This window comes from Pseudophryne corroboree, chromosome 12 (genome assembly GCF_028390025.1).
Source record: "Pseudophryne corroboree isolate aPseCor3 chromosome 12, aPseCor3.hap2, whole genome shotgun sequence".
NCBI lineage: Eukaryota > Metazoa > Chordata > Amphibia > Anura > Myobatrachidae > Pseudophryne > Pseudophryne corroboree.
The window spans coordinates 59,901,263-59,919,411 of record NC_086455.1 but is presented as its reverse complement, the minus strand read 5'-3'; the positions used below and the strand labels follow the sequence as shown (position 1 = coordinate 59,919,411).

At 45.1% G+C, this 18,149-nt stretch overlaps 1 protein-coding gene across 1 annotated transcript in view; it reads right to left on the bottom strand.

The window, feature by feature from the left end:
• Positions 1 to 5,322: 5,322 nt before the first annotated feature.
• PAPOLA (poly(A) polymerase alpha) overlaps positions 5,323 to 18,149 on the bottom strand; it is a 146,284-nt gene continuing 133,457 nt past the window's right edge. The window contains exon 22 of the mRNA XM_063947539.1: positions 5,323 to 7,188. Within this exon, the coding sequence (XP_063803609.1) occupies positions 7,093 to 7,188 (96 nt within the window). The 3' untranslated portion in view covers positions 5,323 to 7,092. The remainder of the gene's footprint in view (positions 7,189 to 18,149) is intronic.

Genomic DNA, 18,149 nt, shown 5'->3' with positions numbered 1-18,149 from the left:
ATCATATAACCTTATAGCTTTAGCCAATTTAGGCTGTAACTTTGCATCATCATAGCCGACACTGGAGTCAGACTCCGTGTCGGTGTCTGTGTCAACAATTTTGGATAGTGGGCGCTTCTGAGACCCTGACGGCCTCGGCGACATAGGATCAGGCATGGGCTGAGACCCTGACTGTCCTAAGGTTTCAACTTTATCCAACCTTTTATTCAAGGAATTAACATGATCATTTAAAACCTTCCACATATCCATCCAATCAGGTGTCGGCGCCGTCCCCACATTCATTTGCTCCCGCTCTGCTACCACATAGCCTTCCTCGTCAAACATGTCGACACAAGCGTACCGACACACCACACATACAGGGGATGCTCTTTTTTGAAGACAGTTCCCCTACAAGGCCCTTTGGAGAGACAGAGAGAGAGAGTATGCCAGCACACACCCCAGCGCTATATGACCCAGGAATCACACAGTAACTTAGTGTTAACCCAGAAGCTGCTGTATATAAAGCTTTTTGCGCCTAATTTATGTGCCCCCCCTCTCTTTTTACCCTCTTTCTATCGTGTTTCTGCAGGGGAGAGCCTGGGGAGCTTCCTCTCAGCGGAGCTGTGGAGATAAAATGGCGCTGGTGAGTGCTGAGGAAGAAGCCCCGCCCCCTCAGCGGCGGGCTTCTGTCCCGCGTTTGTGTGTAAAATAATGGTGGGGGCTCATGCATATATACAGTGCCCAACTGTATATATGCTACTTTTTGCCAAGAGGTTCCTAATTGCTGCCCAGGGCGCCCCGCCCTGCACCCTACAGTGACCGGAGTGTGTGGGTTTAATGTGGGAGCAATGGCGCACAGCTGCAGTGCTGTGCGCTACCTCAGTTTGAAGACTGGAGTCTTCTGCCGCCGCTTTTGAAGTCTTGCTTCTGTCACCGGCTTCTGTCTTCCGGCTCTGCGAGGAGGACAGCGGCGCGGCTCCGGGATCGGACGACAAAGGGTGAGATCCTGTGTACGATCCCTCTGGAGCTAATGGTGTCCAGTAGCCTAAGAAGCAGGACCTATCTTCAGTGAGTAGGGCTGCTTCTCTCCCCTCAGTCCCACGCTGCAGAGTCTGTTTCCAGCAGATCTCTCTGAAAATAAAAAACCTAACAAAATACTTTCTTATAGCAAGCTCAGGAGAACTCACTAAGTAGCACCCAGCTCGTCCGGGCACAGATTCAAACTGAGGTCTGGAGGAGGGACATAGAGGGAGGAGCCAGAGCACACCAGTATCCAAATTCTTTCTTGAGGTACCCTGTGTCCTGCAGAGCTCGTCTATTCCTCATGGTCCTTACGGAGTCCCCAGCATCCACTAGGACGTTAGAGAAATGCAGTTGTACCCAATGTCCACTTAACCACGGACATGTGGACAAGTGGAGCAGGGCAGACTCAGGACCATATGACTGTGACAGCCCACTGGGTAGATGTATTGTCTCCCGCAGCAAGAACAGCAGCAGCATCTCGCAAACGCCAACTCGTTCCTAGGCAGGCTACGCTTTGTATCACCGCTTTCCAGAATAGGCACACAGCTGACAACCTCTTACGGAAACTGAGGAACATCATCACAGAATGGCTTACCCCAAATGGACTCTCCTGGGGATTTGTGACATCGGACAACGCCAGCAATATTGTGCGTGCATTACATCTGGGCAAATTCTAGCACGTCCCATGTTTTGCACATACATTGAATTTGGTGGTGCAGAATTATTAAAAAAACGACAGGGGCGTGCACGAGATGCGGTCGGTGGCCTGAAGAATTGCGGGCCACTTTCGGCATTCAGCCACCGCGTGCCGAAGACTGGAGCACCAGCAAACAGTCCTGAACCTGCCCTGCCATCATCTGAAGCAAGAGGTGGTAACGAGGTGGAATTCAACCCTCTATATGCTTCAGAGGATGGAGGAGCAGCAAAAGACCATTCAAGCCTATACATCTGCCTACGATATAGGCAAAGGAGGGGAAATGCACCTGACTGCGCAGTGGAGAATGACTTCAACGTTGTGCAAGGTTCTGCAACCCTTTGAACTTGCCACACGTGAAGTCAGTTCAGACACTGCCAGCCTGAGTCAGGTCATTCCCCTCATCAGGCTTTTGCAGAAGAAGCTGGAGACATTGAAGGAGGAGCTAAAACAGAGCGATTCCGCTAGGCATGTGGGACTTGTGGATGGAGCCCTTAATTCGCTTAACCAGGATTCACGGGTGGCCAATCTGTTGAAATCAGAGCACTACATTTTGGCCACCGTGCTCGATCCTAGATTTAAAACCTACGTTGGATCTCTCTTTCCGGCAGACACAAGTCTGCAGAGGTTCAAAGACCTGCTGGTGAGAAAATTGTCAAGTCAAGCGGAACGTGACCCATCAACAGCTCCTCCTTCACATTCTCCCGCAACTGGGGGTGCGAGGAAAAGGCTAAGAATTCCGAGCCCACCCGCTGGCGGTGATGCAGGGCAGTCTGGAGCGAGTGTTGACATCTGGTCCGGACTGAAGGACCTGACAACGATTACTGACATGTCGTCTACTGTCACTGCATAGGATTCTCTCACCATTGAAAGAATGGTGGAGGATTATATGAGTGACCGCATCCAAGTAGACACGTCAGACAGTCCGTACGTACACTGGCAGGAAAAAGAGGCAATTTGGACGCCCTTGCAGAAACTGGCTTTATTTTACCTAAGTTGCTCACCCTCCAGTGTGTACTCCGAAAGAGTGTTTAGTGCAGCCGCTCACCTTGTCAGCAATCGGCGTACGAGGTTACTTCCAGAAAATGTGGAGAAGATTATGTTCATCAAAATGAATTATAATCAATTCCTCCGTGGAGACATTCACCAGCAATTGCCTCCAGAAAGTACACAGGGACCTGAGATGGTGGATTTCAGTGGGGACGAATTAATAATCTGTGAGGAGGGGGATGTACACAGTGAAAAGGGTGAGGAATCGGACGATGAGGAGGAGGTGGACATCTTGCGTCTGTAGAGCCAGTTTGTGCAAGGAGAGATTGATTGCTTCTTTTTTGGTGGGGGCCCAAACCAACCAGTCATTTCAGTCACAGTTGTGTGGCAGACCCTGTCGCTGAAATGATGGGTTTGTTAAAGTGTGCATGTCCTGTTTATACAACATAAGGGTGGGTGGGTGGGAGGGCCCAAGGACAATTCCATCTTGCACCTCTTTTTTCTTTCATTTTTCTTTGCATCATGTGCTGTTTGGGGACTATTTTTTTTGGAGTGCCATCCTGCCTGACACTGCAGTGCCACTCCTAGATGGGCCAGGTGTTTGTGTCGGCCACTTGGGTCGCTTAGCTTAGTCATCCAGCGACCTCGGTGCAAATTTTAGGACTAAAAATAATATTGTGAGGTGTTCAGAATAGACTGAAAATGAGTGGAAATTATGGTTATTGAGGTTAATAATACTATGGGATCAAAATGACCCCCAAATTCTATGATTTGAGGGGTTTTTGTAAAAAAAACACCCGAATCCAAAACACACTCGAATCCGACAAAACATTTTCAGGGAGGTTTTGCCAAAACGCGTCCGAATCCAAAACACGGCAGCGGAACCAAAACCCAAAAAATGTCCGGTGCACATCACTAGTTTCAGGTCATTGTATGAGGTGGTTAATATTCCCTCAATGTACAGCACTGCGTAATATTGCATTACTTTCATAAAATGTAATACTTGCATTTCTACACACCTTTAATGTGCTCAGAATCCTTATGTTGCTATAGATGGTGTAACGGTTAGCATTATGCCTCACAGCACCAGGGTCATGGGTTCAATTTCCATCACAGCCCTAACTATGTGGAGTTTGTATATTCTCCCCATAATTGCGTGGTTTTTTCCCCCCACAATCCAAAAATATACTGGTAGGTTAATTGGCTTCCATCAAAAATTAACTATAGTGTGCATATGTGGTAATAGACTAAGCTCCACTGGGGCAGGGACCGATGTGAATGGCCAAATATTCTCTGTAAAGCGCTGCAGAATGTGTGTATATAAATAACTGATAATAACAGAGACATCAAGAAAATGTATGCCGCAGGTTCTAGGTGAGCCCATTATCCTAATTAACCATCAGAACACCAGTAGCAGGGGAGTGGCTAAATAGATCGACACTGTTTAGGGCAACAAGTACAAAAGGTCTACAGTACAAAAGGTTGACGTGAAAATGGTAGACAGATGGGTTTTGTGTTTTTTCTTTTCTTCTAATCTAGTTTCTTTCCCGTTACATGACCACCATCAGTAGAAACTTCTATGCCCACCACGCTATGGGCAAGGTGGCTCACTGCACTTGCCACACGTTACTTTTCCCAATAGATGTTCAAACGGATAGTAAATAAAGCTTATGTTGACGAAGCATGTGTCATTAAATGAAAACGTGTCGACTATTCATCATCCTTTTAAACCTGTCGACCTTTCAACTGTCGTCCTTTTGCATGTTGGCCATATCGTGTCGACCTATACATTGACTGTCATCCGAATACCGGTTGCAGGACGAGGCAACACTGCCTCCACTGTCACAATCTGCCTTCAATGCCCACATATTGTATCATGAGAGGATCAGCTGGACTCGTGCATTAGGCATTGTCTTTTTGGTTGTTCCTTTGAAGCAGACAGGGGTGAAACTCAGCCTAATGAGCGAGTGTAGCTCTAAGGGACTGACAATCCCCAGCAGTACAGTGGATGTCCCATCTACACCAAAACCTTACCAAATAAGAATCAGAGGAACAGTTCTCACAGTGTCTTAGGTGCAGATACGTTTTGGATTCTCCCATACAGAATAGAACTCAAGTTTATACAGTATCATGTTCAATTACGAGGTGAAATGTGTAGAAGCCCCTGAAGTAAGCCAGTGACACGCACACACTGGAAACAGCCCTTTAGGCACAAGTGATGCCCACAGATCCCCCATGATCTGGCCCACAGATCCCCCATGATCTGGCCCACAAACTGGCTGACTGTGCTGTGCACAGACCAACAGGTCATGTGTTGTGGATTTCTGTATGGAAACCAGAGGAATAACTACTAACCCAGCAACATAGGGGTCTATTTACTAAGCCTTGGATGGCTATAACGTCCACAGAGATAAAGTACCAGCCAATCAGCTACTGTCAGATTTCAAACCCAGTCTGTGACATGTCAGGAGCGGATTGGCTGGTACTTTATCTTCAAAAATAGACCCCTAACTCACCTGTGCATGATTAACAAAATCCACAACACATGACCAGTTGTTGGAATTTGTGATTAGTGGTTGAGAACCCCTGGAATAGACAGTAAAGAGACGACAATCAAAAAGAAATTCATCACGGTATTGTGCGGTTTTTATTTATTCATTTTATTTTGTTTTTTTTTCAATGGAGAAATACATCTGTTTACAAAATAGCTTTTGAAAAATACAAGTAGTACGGGTACTATAAAACAAAGCAAACTCCGATCATAAGACAATACATACATCATGCGGAAGCAACAGTCTGATGTTCAGGTTGTGGAAACTAGGGCTAAAATGTACAACACTGTGGGTGGCTGGCTGGCTAGGGCAAGAAAAGAGCCAACTGTTTTGAAAAACGAAAACAAGAAAAAAACAAAACAAAAATACAACCAACTTGTGTAGTTGCTAGAAACCAGCGGACCATAATAAAAACGGGAGAACAAAAACGACTGTACCAATCTCGTGCCTGGTGTAACATGGCATACACGAAGGCCTTGCATGGTTCATTTTGTAGGTTTAAAACTATAAAGAATAAGGTAAAAGCATTATGACCAATGGGGGTTGAAGATCAGTTGTGATTCTAACACGTAAAGAAAAGTAAAATACACCCAAAGTCAGACTTCATACAAGTTTAGGGTCAAGAGTCGTTTCAAATGGTTACCTGAAAAACCCAACACAGAAAATGTACATGCGTGTGCGGAAGGAGAAAGTGTAATAAGCATAGCAGGCGGTCACGTGTCTGCCCCTCTTCAAAGAAACCAAAATGCTTTATTTGGGTTCCGACGACAATATTTTCATTGTTTCATTTTAACTATCTATGACGTTACTACGGACACCCCATTTCCGACATACTCCCTATATGCTACTTAACTCAGGAGGCAGATAACAGCTTAAATTCTTTAACTAGAGAACATAAACAAAAGGTTTGAGGGCCTCACTAGTAAATTCCATCTGGCTGTTCTCTAGCTTTGCTCAGCTAGCACTTTTTGAGGCATAGTTTAAAAAAAAACAAAAAAACCCCCCCAACAAACTCCAAAAATTAAAGTAGATCTTACAAAGCTCCCCGTTTCTAAAACAGGTTGGAGACTGAAAATTGATCACCTTCCTCAATGGTCTTCATAGGTAAGGTGCTTTTAGAAACCTATACACCAATTTTTCAAGGTGGTTTGAGGAATTAAAAAGTTCACCCTGTACTTTGACAGACTGATGTTAGTAGCTGGAAACGTTAGGAGGAACCGGCAGATAGTTACTTTGTACTGTCACCAGCCTTTATGTCCCGTAAATAACAAAAAATAAAATACAACAGACCTTTAAAAATTGGCCTAAATCGAAGCTTCAGAACTCGCACAAATAATACCCTAATAAGACAATCACAATTTCACTTTCCTTTTTTTTTCTTTTTTCGGTAAACCAATCAAAATTACACATCCAGTGTTGGCATCCAACATGTAAAACATGAATGAAACCAAAAGACAATTAAAAGAAACCCGTCTAAATGTTCCTCACTACTGTTAAAAGAAACATAAAAAGTGCACCTGCTGAGAGATTTTAGGCCAGTTGTATTGTCAATTTTGCAAAAAGATACATGAATTATCATTTAGTACAGATACAGTTATCAGTCTCATTTGTTTTCTTTACAATTTGAGTCCTTTAGTATAGTCATTATACCGATGGAAACGCATTTTTAGTACTTCATTCTCATCATACTAACCTGGACTTCCAGAAAGGGTGCTTACAGCCCAATAAAATAAGTCTTAACTCTGTTTCAATCACGCCACACTGTCGTACTCTTCTCAAGAACTTGAAGGCGACCACAGTTCATCTGGCGGATATATTGTTAATGGACCCTGAGGTGCTATGGTTGGAGGCGTTTTACCGGTTCAGTCTCAGTTTTATTGAATTCTTGATAACTGGGATAGGATTAGCGGGCAGTGCCGGGATATCAGACAGGTCTGTACTGGACGATCGCTGGAGAGAAACAGATATGGTGGAAGGGGAAAGAAAGACGGTTGACTTACGAAAATGTATAATATACGATGTCTGGTTTAGAATCAGTTTTTCAACTTTTATATTAAAGCCACATATTAACCAGATTACAAAAAATAAAATAAGAATTTACTTACCGATAATTCTATTTCTCATAGTCCGTAGTGGATGCTGGGAACTCCGAAAGGACCATGGGGAATAGCGGCTCCGCAGGAGACTGGGCACAAAAGTAAAAGCTTTAGGACTACCTGGTGTGCACTGGCTCCTCCCCCTATGACCCTCCTCCAAGCCTCAGTTAGGATACTGTGCCCGGACGAGCGTACACAATAAGGAAGGATTTTGAATCCCGGGTAAGACTCATACCAGCCACACCAATCACACCGTACAACTTGTGATCTGAACCCAGTTAACAGCATGATAACAGAGGAGCCTCTGAAAAGATGGCTCACAACAATAATGACCCGATTTTTGTAACAATAACTATGTACAAGTATTGCAGACAATCCGCACTTGGGATGGGCGCCCAGCATCCACTACGGACTATGAGAAATAGAATTATCGGTAAGTAAATTCTTATTTTCTCTGACGTCCTAGTGGATGCTGGGAACTCCGAAAGGACCATGGGGATTATACCAAAGCTCCCAAACGGGCGGGAGAGTGCGGATGACTCTGCAGCACCGAATGAGAGAACTCCAGGTCCTCCTCAGCCAGGGTAACAAATTTGTAGAATTTAGCAAACGTGTTTGCCCCCGACCAAGTAGCTGCTCTGCAAAGTTGTAAAGCAGAGACCCCTCGGGCAGCCGCCCAAGATGAGCCCACTTTCCTTGTGGAATGGGCTTTTACAGATTTTGGCTGTGGCAGGCCTGCCACAGAATGTGCAAGCTGAATTGTACTACAAATCCAACGAGCAATAGTCTGCTTAGAAGCAGGAGCACCCAGCTTGTTGGGTGCATACAGGATAAACAGCGAGTCAGATTTTCTGACTCCAGCCGTCCTGGAAACATATATTTTCAGGGCCCTGACTACGTCCAGCAACTTGGAGTCCTCCAAGTCCCTAGTAGCCGCAGGTACCACAATAGGCTGGTTTAAGTGAAACGCTGAAACCACCTTAGGGAGAAATTGAGGACGAGTCCTCAATTCTGCCCTGTCCGTATGAAAAATTAGGTAAGGGCTTTTATAGGATAAAGCCGCCAATTCTGAGACACGCCTGGCTGAAGCCAGGGCTAACAGCATTACCACTTTCCATGTGAGATATTTTAAGTCCACAGTGGTGAGTGGTTCAAACCAATGTGATTTTAGGAACCCCAAAACTACATTGAGATCCCAAGGTGCCACTGGAGGCACAAAAGGAGGCTGTATATGCAGTACCCCCTTGACAAACGTCTGAACTTCAGGAACTGAAGCTAGTTCTTTCTGGAAGAAAATCGACAGGGCCGAAATTTTAACCTTAATGGACCCTAATTTTAGGCCCATAGACAGTCCTGTTTGCAGGAAATGCAGGAAACGACCCAGTTGAAATTCCTCTGTAGGGGCCTTCCTGGCCTCACACCACGCAACATATTTACGCCAAATACGGTGATAATGTTGCACAGTTACATCCTTCCTGGCTTTGATCAGGGTCGGGATGACTTCATCCGGAATGCCTTTTTCCTTCAGGATCCGGCGTTCAACCGCCATGCCGTCAAACGCAGCCGCGGTAAGTCTTGGAACAGACAGGGTCCCTGCTGAAGCAGGTCCTTTCTTAGAGGTAGAGGCCACGGGTCCTCCGTGAGCATCTCTTGAAGTTCCGGGTACCAAGTCCTTCTTGGCCAATCCGGAGCCACGAGTATAGTCCTTACTCCTCTCCTTCTTATGATTCTCAGTACTTTGGGTATGAGAGGCAGAGGACGGAACACATACACTGACTGGTACACCCACGGTGTTACCAGAGCGTCCACAGCTATTGCCTGAGGGTCCCTTGACCTGGCGCAATATCTGTCTAGTTTTTTGTTGAGGCGGGACGCCATCATGTCCACCTTTGGTTTTTCCCAACGGTTCACAATCATGTGGAAGACTTCTGGGTGAAGTCCCCACTCCCCCGGGTGGAGGTCGTGTCTGCTGAGGAAGTCTGCTTCCCAGTTGTCCACTCCTGGAATGAATACTGCCGACAGTGCTATCACATGATTTTCCGCCCAGCGAAGAATCCTTGCAACTTCTGCCATTGCCCTCCTGCTTCTTGTGCCGCCCTGTCTGTTTACGTGGGCGACTGCCGTGATGTTGTCCGACTGGATCAACACCGGCTGACCCTGAAGCAGAGGCCTTGCTTGACTTAGGGCATTGTAAATGGCCCTTAGTTCCAGGATATTTATGTGAAATGACGTTTCCATGCTTGACCACAAGCCCTGGAAATTTCTTCCCTGTGTGACTGCTCCCCAGCCTCTCAGGCTGGCATCCGTGGTCACCAGGACCCAGTCCTGAATGCCGAATCTGCGGCCCTCTAGAAGATGAGCACTCTGCAACCACCACAGGAGAGACACCCTTGTCCTTGGAGACAGGGTTATCCGCTGATGCATCTGAAGATGCGATCCGGACCATTTGTCCAGCAGATCCCACTGAAAAGTTCTTGCGTGGAATCTGCCGAATGGAATCGCTTCGTAAGAAGCCACCATTTTTCCCAGGACCCTTGTGCATTGATGCACTGACACTTGGCCTGGTTTTAGGAGGTTCCTGACTAGCTCGGATAACTCCCTGGCTTTCTCCTCCGGGAGAAACACCTTTTTCTGGACTGTGTCCAGAATCATCCCTAGGAACAGCAGACGTGTCGTCGGAATCAGCTGCGATTTTGGAATATTTAGAATCCACCCGTGCTGTCGTAGTACTACTTGAGATAGTGCTACTCCGACCTCTAACTGTTCCCTGGACCTTGCCCTTATCAGGAGATCGTCCAAGTAAGGGATAATTAAGACGCCTTTTCTTCGAAGAATCATCATTTCGGCCATTACCTTGGTAAAGACCCGGGGTGCCGTGGACAATCCAAACGGCAGCGTCTGAAACGGATAGTGACAGTTCTGTACCACAAACCTGAGGCACCCTTGGTGAGAAGGGCAAATTGGGACATGGAGGTAAGCATCCTTGATGTCCAGAGACACCATATAGTCCCCTTCTTCCAGGTTCGCTATCACTGCTCTGAGTGACTCCATCTTGAATTTGAACCTTTGTATGTAAGTGTTCAAGGATTTCAGATTTAAAATAGGTCTCACCGAGCCGTCCGGCTTCGGTACCACAAACAGCGTGGAATAATACCCCTTTCCCTGTTGTAGGAGGGGTACCTTGATTATCACCTGCTGGGAATACAGCTTGTGAATGGCTTCCAATACTGCCTCCCTGTCGGAGGGAGACGTTGGTAAATAAGACTTCAGGAACCGGCGAGGGGGAGACGTCTCGAATTCCAATTTGTACCCCTGAGATACTACCTGCAGGATCCAGGGGTCCACTTGCGAGTGAGCCCACTGCGCGCTGAAATTCTTGAGACGGGCCCCCACCGTGCCTGAGTCCGCTTGTAAGGCCCCAGCGTCATGCTGAGGACTTAGCAGAAGCGGGGGAGGGCTTCTGTTCCTGGGAAGAGGCTGCCTGCTGCAGTCTTTTTCCCCTTCCTCTGCCCCGGGGCAGATATGAGTGGCCTTTTGCCCGCTTGCCCTTATGGGGACGAAAGGACTGAGCCTGAAAAGACGGTGTCTTTTTCTGCTGAGAGGTGACCTGGGGTAAAAAGGTGGATTTCCCAGCCGTTGCCGTGGCCACCAGGTCCGATAGACCGACCCCAAATAACTCCTCCCCTTTATACGGCAATACTTCCATATGCCGTTTGGAATCCGCATCACCTGACCACTGTCGCGTCCATAACCCTCTTCTGGCAGAAATGGACAGCGCACTTACTCTTGATGCCAGAGTGCAAATATCCCTCTGTGCATCTCGCATATATAGAAATGCATCCTTTAAATGCTCTATAGTCAATAATATACTGTCCCTGTCCAGGGTATCAATATTTTCAGTCAGGGAATCCGACAAAGCCACCCCAGCACTGCACATCCAGGCTGAGGCGATTGCTGGTCGCAGTATAATACCAGTATGTGTGTATATACTTTTTAGGATATTTTCCAGCTTCCTATCAGCTGGTTCCTTGAGGGCGGCCGTATCAGGAGACGGTAACGCCACTTGTTTTGATAAGCGTGTGAGTGCCTTATCTACTCTAGGGGGTGTTTCCCAACGCGCCCTAACCTCTGGCGGGAAAGGGTATAATGCCAATAATTTTTTAGAAATTAGCAGTTTTTTATCGGGGGAAAAACACGCTTCATCACACACCTCATTTAATTCATCTGATTCAGGAAAAACTACGGGTAGTTTTTTCACACCCCACATAATACCCTTTTTTGTGGTACTTGTAGTATCAGAAATGTTCAAAACCTCCTTCATTGCCGTGATCATGTAACGTGTTCACTAGCCCTTTGGGGAGACAGAGGGAGAGTTTGCCAGCACACATCAGAGCGCTATATATATACAGGGATAACCTTATATAAGTGTTTTTCCCTTATATAGCTGCTGTATTGATTTATCTGCCAAATTAGTGCCCCCCCTCTCTTGTTTTACCCTGTTTCTGTAGTGCAGGACTGCAGGGGAGAGTCAGGGAGACGTCCTTCCAGCGGAGCTGTGAGGGAAAATGGCGCTTGTGTGCTGAGATAGGCTCCGCCCCCTTCTCGGCGGCCTTTCTCCCGCTTTTTTAAGGAAAAACTGGCAGGGGTTAAATGCATCCATATAGCCCAGGAGCTATATGTGATGTATTTTTTGCCATCTAACGTGTTTTTATTGCGTCTCAGGGCGCCCCCCCCAAGCGCCCTGCACCCTCAGTGTGAAGTGTGCTGAGAGCAATGGCGCACAGCTGCGGTGCTGTGCGCTACCTTATTGAAGACAGGACGTCTTCTGCCGCCGATTTCCCAGACCTCTTCTGTCTTCTGGCTCTGTAAGGGGGCCGGCGGCGCGGCTCTGGGACCCATCCATGGCTGGGCCTGTGATCGTCCCTCTGGAGCTAATGTCCAGTAGCCTAAGAAGCCCAATCCACTCTGCACGCAGGTGAGTTCGCTTCTTCTCCCCCTTAGTCTTTCGGTGAAGTGAACCTGTTGCCAGCAGGATTCACTGAAAATAAAAAACCTATACTTAAACTTTTTCACTAAGCAGCTCAGGAGAGCCACCTAGTATGCACCCTTCTCGTTCGGGCACAAAAATCTAACTGAGGCTTGGAGGAGGGTCATAGGGGGAGGAGCCAGTGCACACCAGGTAGTCCTAAAGCTTTTACTTTTGTGCCCAGTCTCCTGCGGAGCCGCTATTCCCCATGGTCCTTTCGGAGTTCCCAGCATCCACTAGGACGTCAGAGAAATAAATAATGGTTTCAGTGGCGGGATGATCAATTCATACTAGACCAGTAACGTACTGCTTTCTTTACCAAAACACATGGGACGGTATCCTATTAGCCCCGAAGTGATTTCAGCAGGTCAAAAGGGCGGATATCGCGCTTAATGACCGATGGTAATTATTGTGGTATCCCATTAGCGGCAGATAATGGACCCGCGCAAAAACACACGGTATCGGGGATACGTCCCGTATCCCATGTGTTATCGTGGCTCTGGCGGATCACTTATCGCCTGAGGCACCCGAAGCATAATCCCCTATAGGTGCTGGCATCGGGGCTAATAGTATAGCCCCCGGCGATCCTATTAGCAGCGGTAAAGTACCGCTGCTAATAGGATACCCCCCTTAAACTCAAGGACTTTCTTTTTTTTATTAAATAAAAATGAAAAATCATACCTTGGGGGTAAGGCTTACCACAAATATCTTCGAGCAGAAGGGACTTGCTAAAAGCGAAGGTTAGGAACAGTGATCAAGTATTTTAACGAGAATAATACACCTCCAATTGCAAAATGCGGATATTCAACATTCTAAAGACAATAGGATTCCAAGGCGAGTTTGAATATCCATTCTATTTTACAGCAGGAGTTTATTTTCCTTAGAATACACATTTCAATTTGGAACAAAAGGAGGCGTTTTCATGTTTTACATTCCATTATGGAAAGACATTCATGAATGAGACATGTGACACGAATGACAGCACTGTACTCAAAGTCAGTCGAATATAGTTTACAGGTTTATTTTTGTTTCAAATGTCATTTTTGTATCATGGGATAAGACATCACATGCTAATTTGATGTATTAATATTAAGGATAAAAGCCACAAAAAAGTTAGGCAACCATAAACCAGCTAAGGCACTCTCCTTGGTGGCTTCAATTATTTTTCTGCTTAGAGTCTAATCACAAGTAAATTAAAGCCTTACAGTATTTAACTGCTATATAAAGTGCCGTTTTGGCACTTTAATGTAATGGGAGCGGTTTTATTTTAAATTTAAAAAAATACAAAACCTGACGCTGTTCCATATAACATTGTGGACATATTTCTGTGACCGGAAGGTTCATGGGTGGAATATATTTTATATAGTGTAATAGCGGAGACAATCAATGCGAATGTAGGAGAGAAACTGAAAGTAAAATTACCATATGACAGTATATTACATAGGACACTTTTATTAGGAATGTCCAAACATGCCCGACTGCAACATTGGGGCAGGTGTACAGTAATTAAGCCTGGAGAAGGCAGAGAGGTGATAAAGCGGCGATAAGTGCAAGGTGATAACACACCAGCCAATCAGCTCTAATATGTAAATTGATTGGGGCAGATGTATTAAGCCTGGAGAAGTGATAAATGCAAGGTGATAATGCAACAGTCAATGAGCTCCAATATGTAAATTGCCAGTTAGGAGCTGATTGGCTGGTGCATTATCACCTTGAACTTCTCACTGCTTTATCACTTTTCCAGGCTTAATACGTCTGCCCCATTGGCTGGTGCGTTATCACCTTGCACTTCTCACCGCTTTATCACTTCTTTATGCCTTCTCCAGGCTTAATACATCTGCCTCATTATCTTTACAAGACATCGATAGGATGTTATCTTTTACAGCTATTTACATAAGGATTGACACTACTCCTGTATTATATAATGGTACAGTGTATACCCTATGGTAAATTCTAAAGTGTCAAGTTCTGTGGCCATATGAATATTTAAACAATGTGTTTATTGAAGGTCAAAGCTAGAACACAGTCCAACAGAGAGAAAAATAAATAAAACACAAATAAGGTGATACATATTGAGGCATTTAGGGGGGTATGCAATTAGTTCCGATCGTTTCGGAGCTAATGAATTCGCCCCACATGAGTATTCAATTAGGGCCGTTTTGAAGGCTTTCGTCAATACCTTTTCACCTTTGTATTAAGTGAAAAGGCATTGCCGAAAAATGCTTAAAAATCGGAAAAAATGGCCCCCATTTTCATTGGAAAACCAGAGAATTCGCCGATCCACGTGTTTTACGCCCCTGCCACATCTTTTACCTAGGCAAAAATCCGGCACTGCTATTGCATAAGGCGAAACTGTATTCGCACTAAAAATAGCGAAATGGTGGAGCTAACTGCATAACCCGCTAAGTCTGAAACCAGCCGAGTTATATGAATTGGAAACAAAGGCTAAATCGGCCAACATGTAATGTGTGTCACTGCAAGACCCAAATTTCATTTTTATCAACGAGAGGGGCATCTAGAAAATTATAAACAGAAATGCAAGAAAAGTAAATGGCATGACTAGATCCATTAAAAAAATGGGGGGAAAAGAAAGGAACGGAGAACAATTGAGAGGGGGAAAAAAAAAAAAAAAAAAAGGCAGTGGGGGAGTTATGTGACAGGAGAACTAGCTTTAAAGAAGGACAGGCAGGAGCCCCATATTTTGTCGAAATATTTTAAGGAACTTTTAATAACGCTGGAGATAAACTCCGCGTGATGGACTGACCAAATCGTGGTGATAACTGAGGTAAGAGTGGGTGGGAGGGGATGTTTCCAATCGGCTGCCAGTTGACAAGTGGCTGCTGAAAGGACGTGGCTAATAAGTTTATTCTGATGGTGGGTGGATAGCTTCCGGGAAAGGCAATGGTAGGAGGAAAAATGTAGGATCTAGGGAAGCGTGAGTTGCAGGAGTGAGGAGAGAAGGTTCCTAATATCAGCCCAAAAGACGGAGAGCTTGGGGCAGCGCCACCAAATGTGGAGAAATGAGCATTCCAATCTGAAACCTCGCCAGCACTGATTAGAGGCCTCGGGAATATCTTAGCTATTCTGGAGGGAATCAAAGGGGTAATTCAGAGTTGATCGCAGCAGCAAATTTGTTAGCAGTTGGGCAAAACCATGTGCACTGCAGGTGTGGCAGATATAACATTTGCAGAGTGTTAGATTTGGGTGGGTTATTATGTTTCTGTGCAGGGTAAATACTGGCTGCTTTATTTTTACACTGAAATTTAGATTTCAGTTTGAACACACCACACCCAAATCTAACTTTCCCTGCACATGTTATATCTTCCCCCCCTGCAGTGCACATGGTTTTGCCCAACTGCTGAAGAATTTGCAGCTGTAGGTCCCAAGTATCATCTATAAAGAATTTTGTAGACGCTTTCTTTTATTTTAAGACATATTGAGCTCGACACTGCTCCCCCTCTAATATCATCCCAATCTTCAGGATCTAAGGACTCGGCCAAATCCTGTTCCCAGGCCAGCTCAAGAGTCCCGTGTGTGCAGTAAGAAAGATGACAATTCAGAATACAAGGAAGAAATAAGACCAGATGTGGAAGATTGGCAGAGGGAAAGCGACTCAGAAGATGTTAGGGGGTGGAAAACAAGACAAAAATTACATAGTTGTAGGTATTGGAAATATTTTTGGGAGGGGATATCAAATTTAGATTGGATGTCGGAAAAAAGGGGAAATGTGTGGTAATGTGATATACCATTGAGAAATCGGATACCTTTTTTCATAAATGGGGTAAACGCCAGAGGGTCCAGACCAAGTGGGAAGTCCTTAGAGTTGAACAGGAGGATAACCGGGACAGGCGGTGGAGATCGACCAAACTTATGAATGGACAAGTCTCAGATCGATAAAGAGTGGGAAACAATGAGATGATCGCAGACCTTCTTTGGGTGACGGGCTCGTAGAATCCAAAGAATGAAAGGTGGGGAGAGCAATCCCAGAGACTCAGCCTCAAGGCGAACCCACACTCTAGGAGGTATTAAAATGGTTCCATAAAATACATTGAGCGAGCTGTGCAGAGAGATAATACTGCTTAAAATTGGGAATACCCAGACCCCCTCCCCAAGTCAGTCTTTGGAGGGTACATAGACGAACCCGTGGCCTTTTGCCTGCCCAAATAAATATAGAAGTCTGAATCTGAAGAAATTAAAAAACATATGGGAGGATACGGATAAGTAGGGTTTGAAAAAGATAAAGGAGTTTAGGGAGAACAGTCATTTTTACAGTGTTAATAAGACCTATCCATGAGACAAGCTGATGGGACCAGGACTCCCAATCCAGTTTAATTTGGGAAAGATGGCAGGGGAAGTTGGCCTGGAAGAGCTGATGGTATCTTTTAGTTATGAAAATGCCTAAATATTTTATCTGCTGAAGACGCCAATTGAATGGGAAAAGGTTTTCTAAGGACGACTTGTCCATCTGTGATATATAAAAATCAAGGACTTCAGTCTTATCTAAATTAATCTTGTAACCAGAGAAGTGGCTATATAGTCAGGTCCATAAATATTGGGACATCGACACAATTCTCATACTTTGGGCTCTATGCACCACCACAATGGATTTGAAATTAAACAAACAAGATGTGCTTTAACTGCAGACTTTCCGCTTTAATTTGAGGGTATTTACATCCAAATCAGATGAATGGTGTAGGAATTACAATGGTTTCTATATGTGCCCTCCACTTTTTAAGGGACCAAACGTAATGGGACAATCGACTCAAAAGCTATTTCATGGACAGGAGTGGGCTATTCCCTCGTTATTTCATAATCAATTAAGCAGGTAAAAGGTCTGGAATAGATTCCAGGTGTGACATTTGCATTTGGAATCTGTTGCTGTCGACTCTCAATATGAGTTCCAAAGAGCTGCCACTATCAGTGAAGCAAGCCATTATTAGGCTGAAAAATCCAAATAAACCCATCAGAGAGAGAGCAAAAACATTAGATGTGGCCAAATCAACTGTTTGGAACATTCTTAAAAAGAAAGAACGCACCAGAGAGCTCAGCAACACCAAAAGACCCAGAAGGCCATGTAAAACAACTGTGGTGGATGACAAAATAATTATTTCTCTAGTGAAGAGAAAACCCTTTCACAACAGTCACCCAGATCAAGAACACTCCCCAGGAGGTAGGTGTATGTGTGTCAAAGTCAACAATCAAGAGAAGACTTCACAAGAGTGAATATAGAGGGTTTACCACAAGATGTCAACCATTGGTGAGCCACAAAACACAGGAAGTTCAGATAAGCGTTTGCCAATCATCATCTAAAAAAGCCTTTACAGTTCTGGAACAACATCCTATGGACAGATGAGACAAAGATCAACTTGTACTAGAGTGATGGGAAGAGAAAAGGAGTATGGAGAAGGAAAGGAACTGCTCATGATCCAAAACATACCACCTCATCAGTGAAGCATGGTGGTGGTAGTGGCATGGCTTGGGCATGTATGGCTGGCAATGGAACTGGTTCCCTTGTATTTATTGATAATGTGACTGCTGACAAAGCAGGATTAATTTTGAAGTGTTTCGGGCAATATTATCTGCTCATATTAAGTCAAATGCTTCAGACCTCATTGGACGGCGCTTCACAGTGCAGGTGGACAATGACCCGAAGCATACTGTGAAAGCAACCAAAGAGTTTTTTTTAAGGCAAATGTGTGGAATGTTATGCAATGGCCAAGTCAATCACCTGATCTGAATCCGATCGAGCATGCATTTCACTTGATGAAGACAAAACTGTAGTGAAAGTG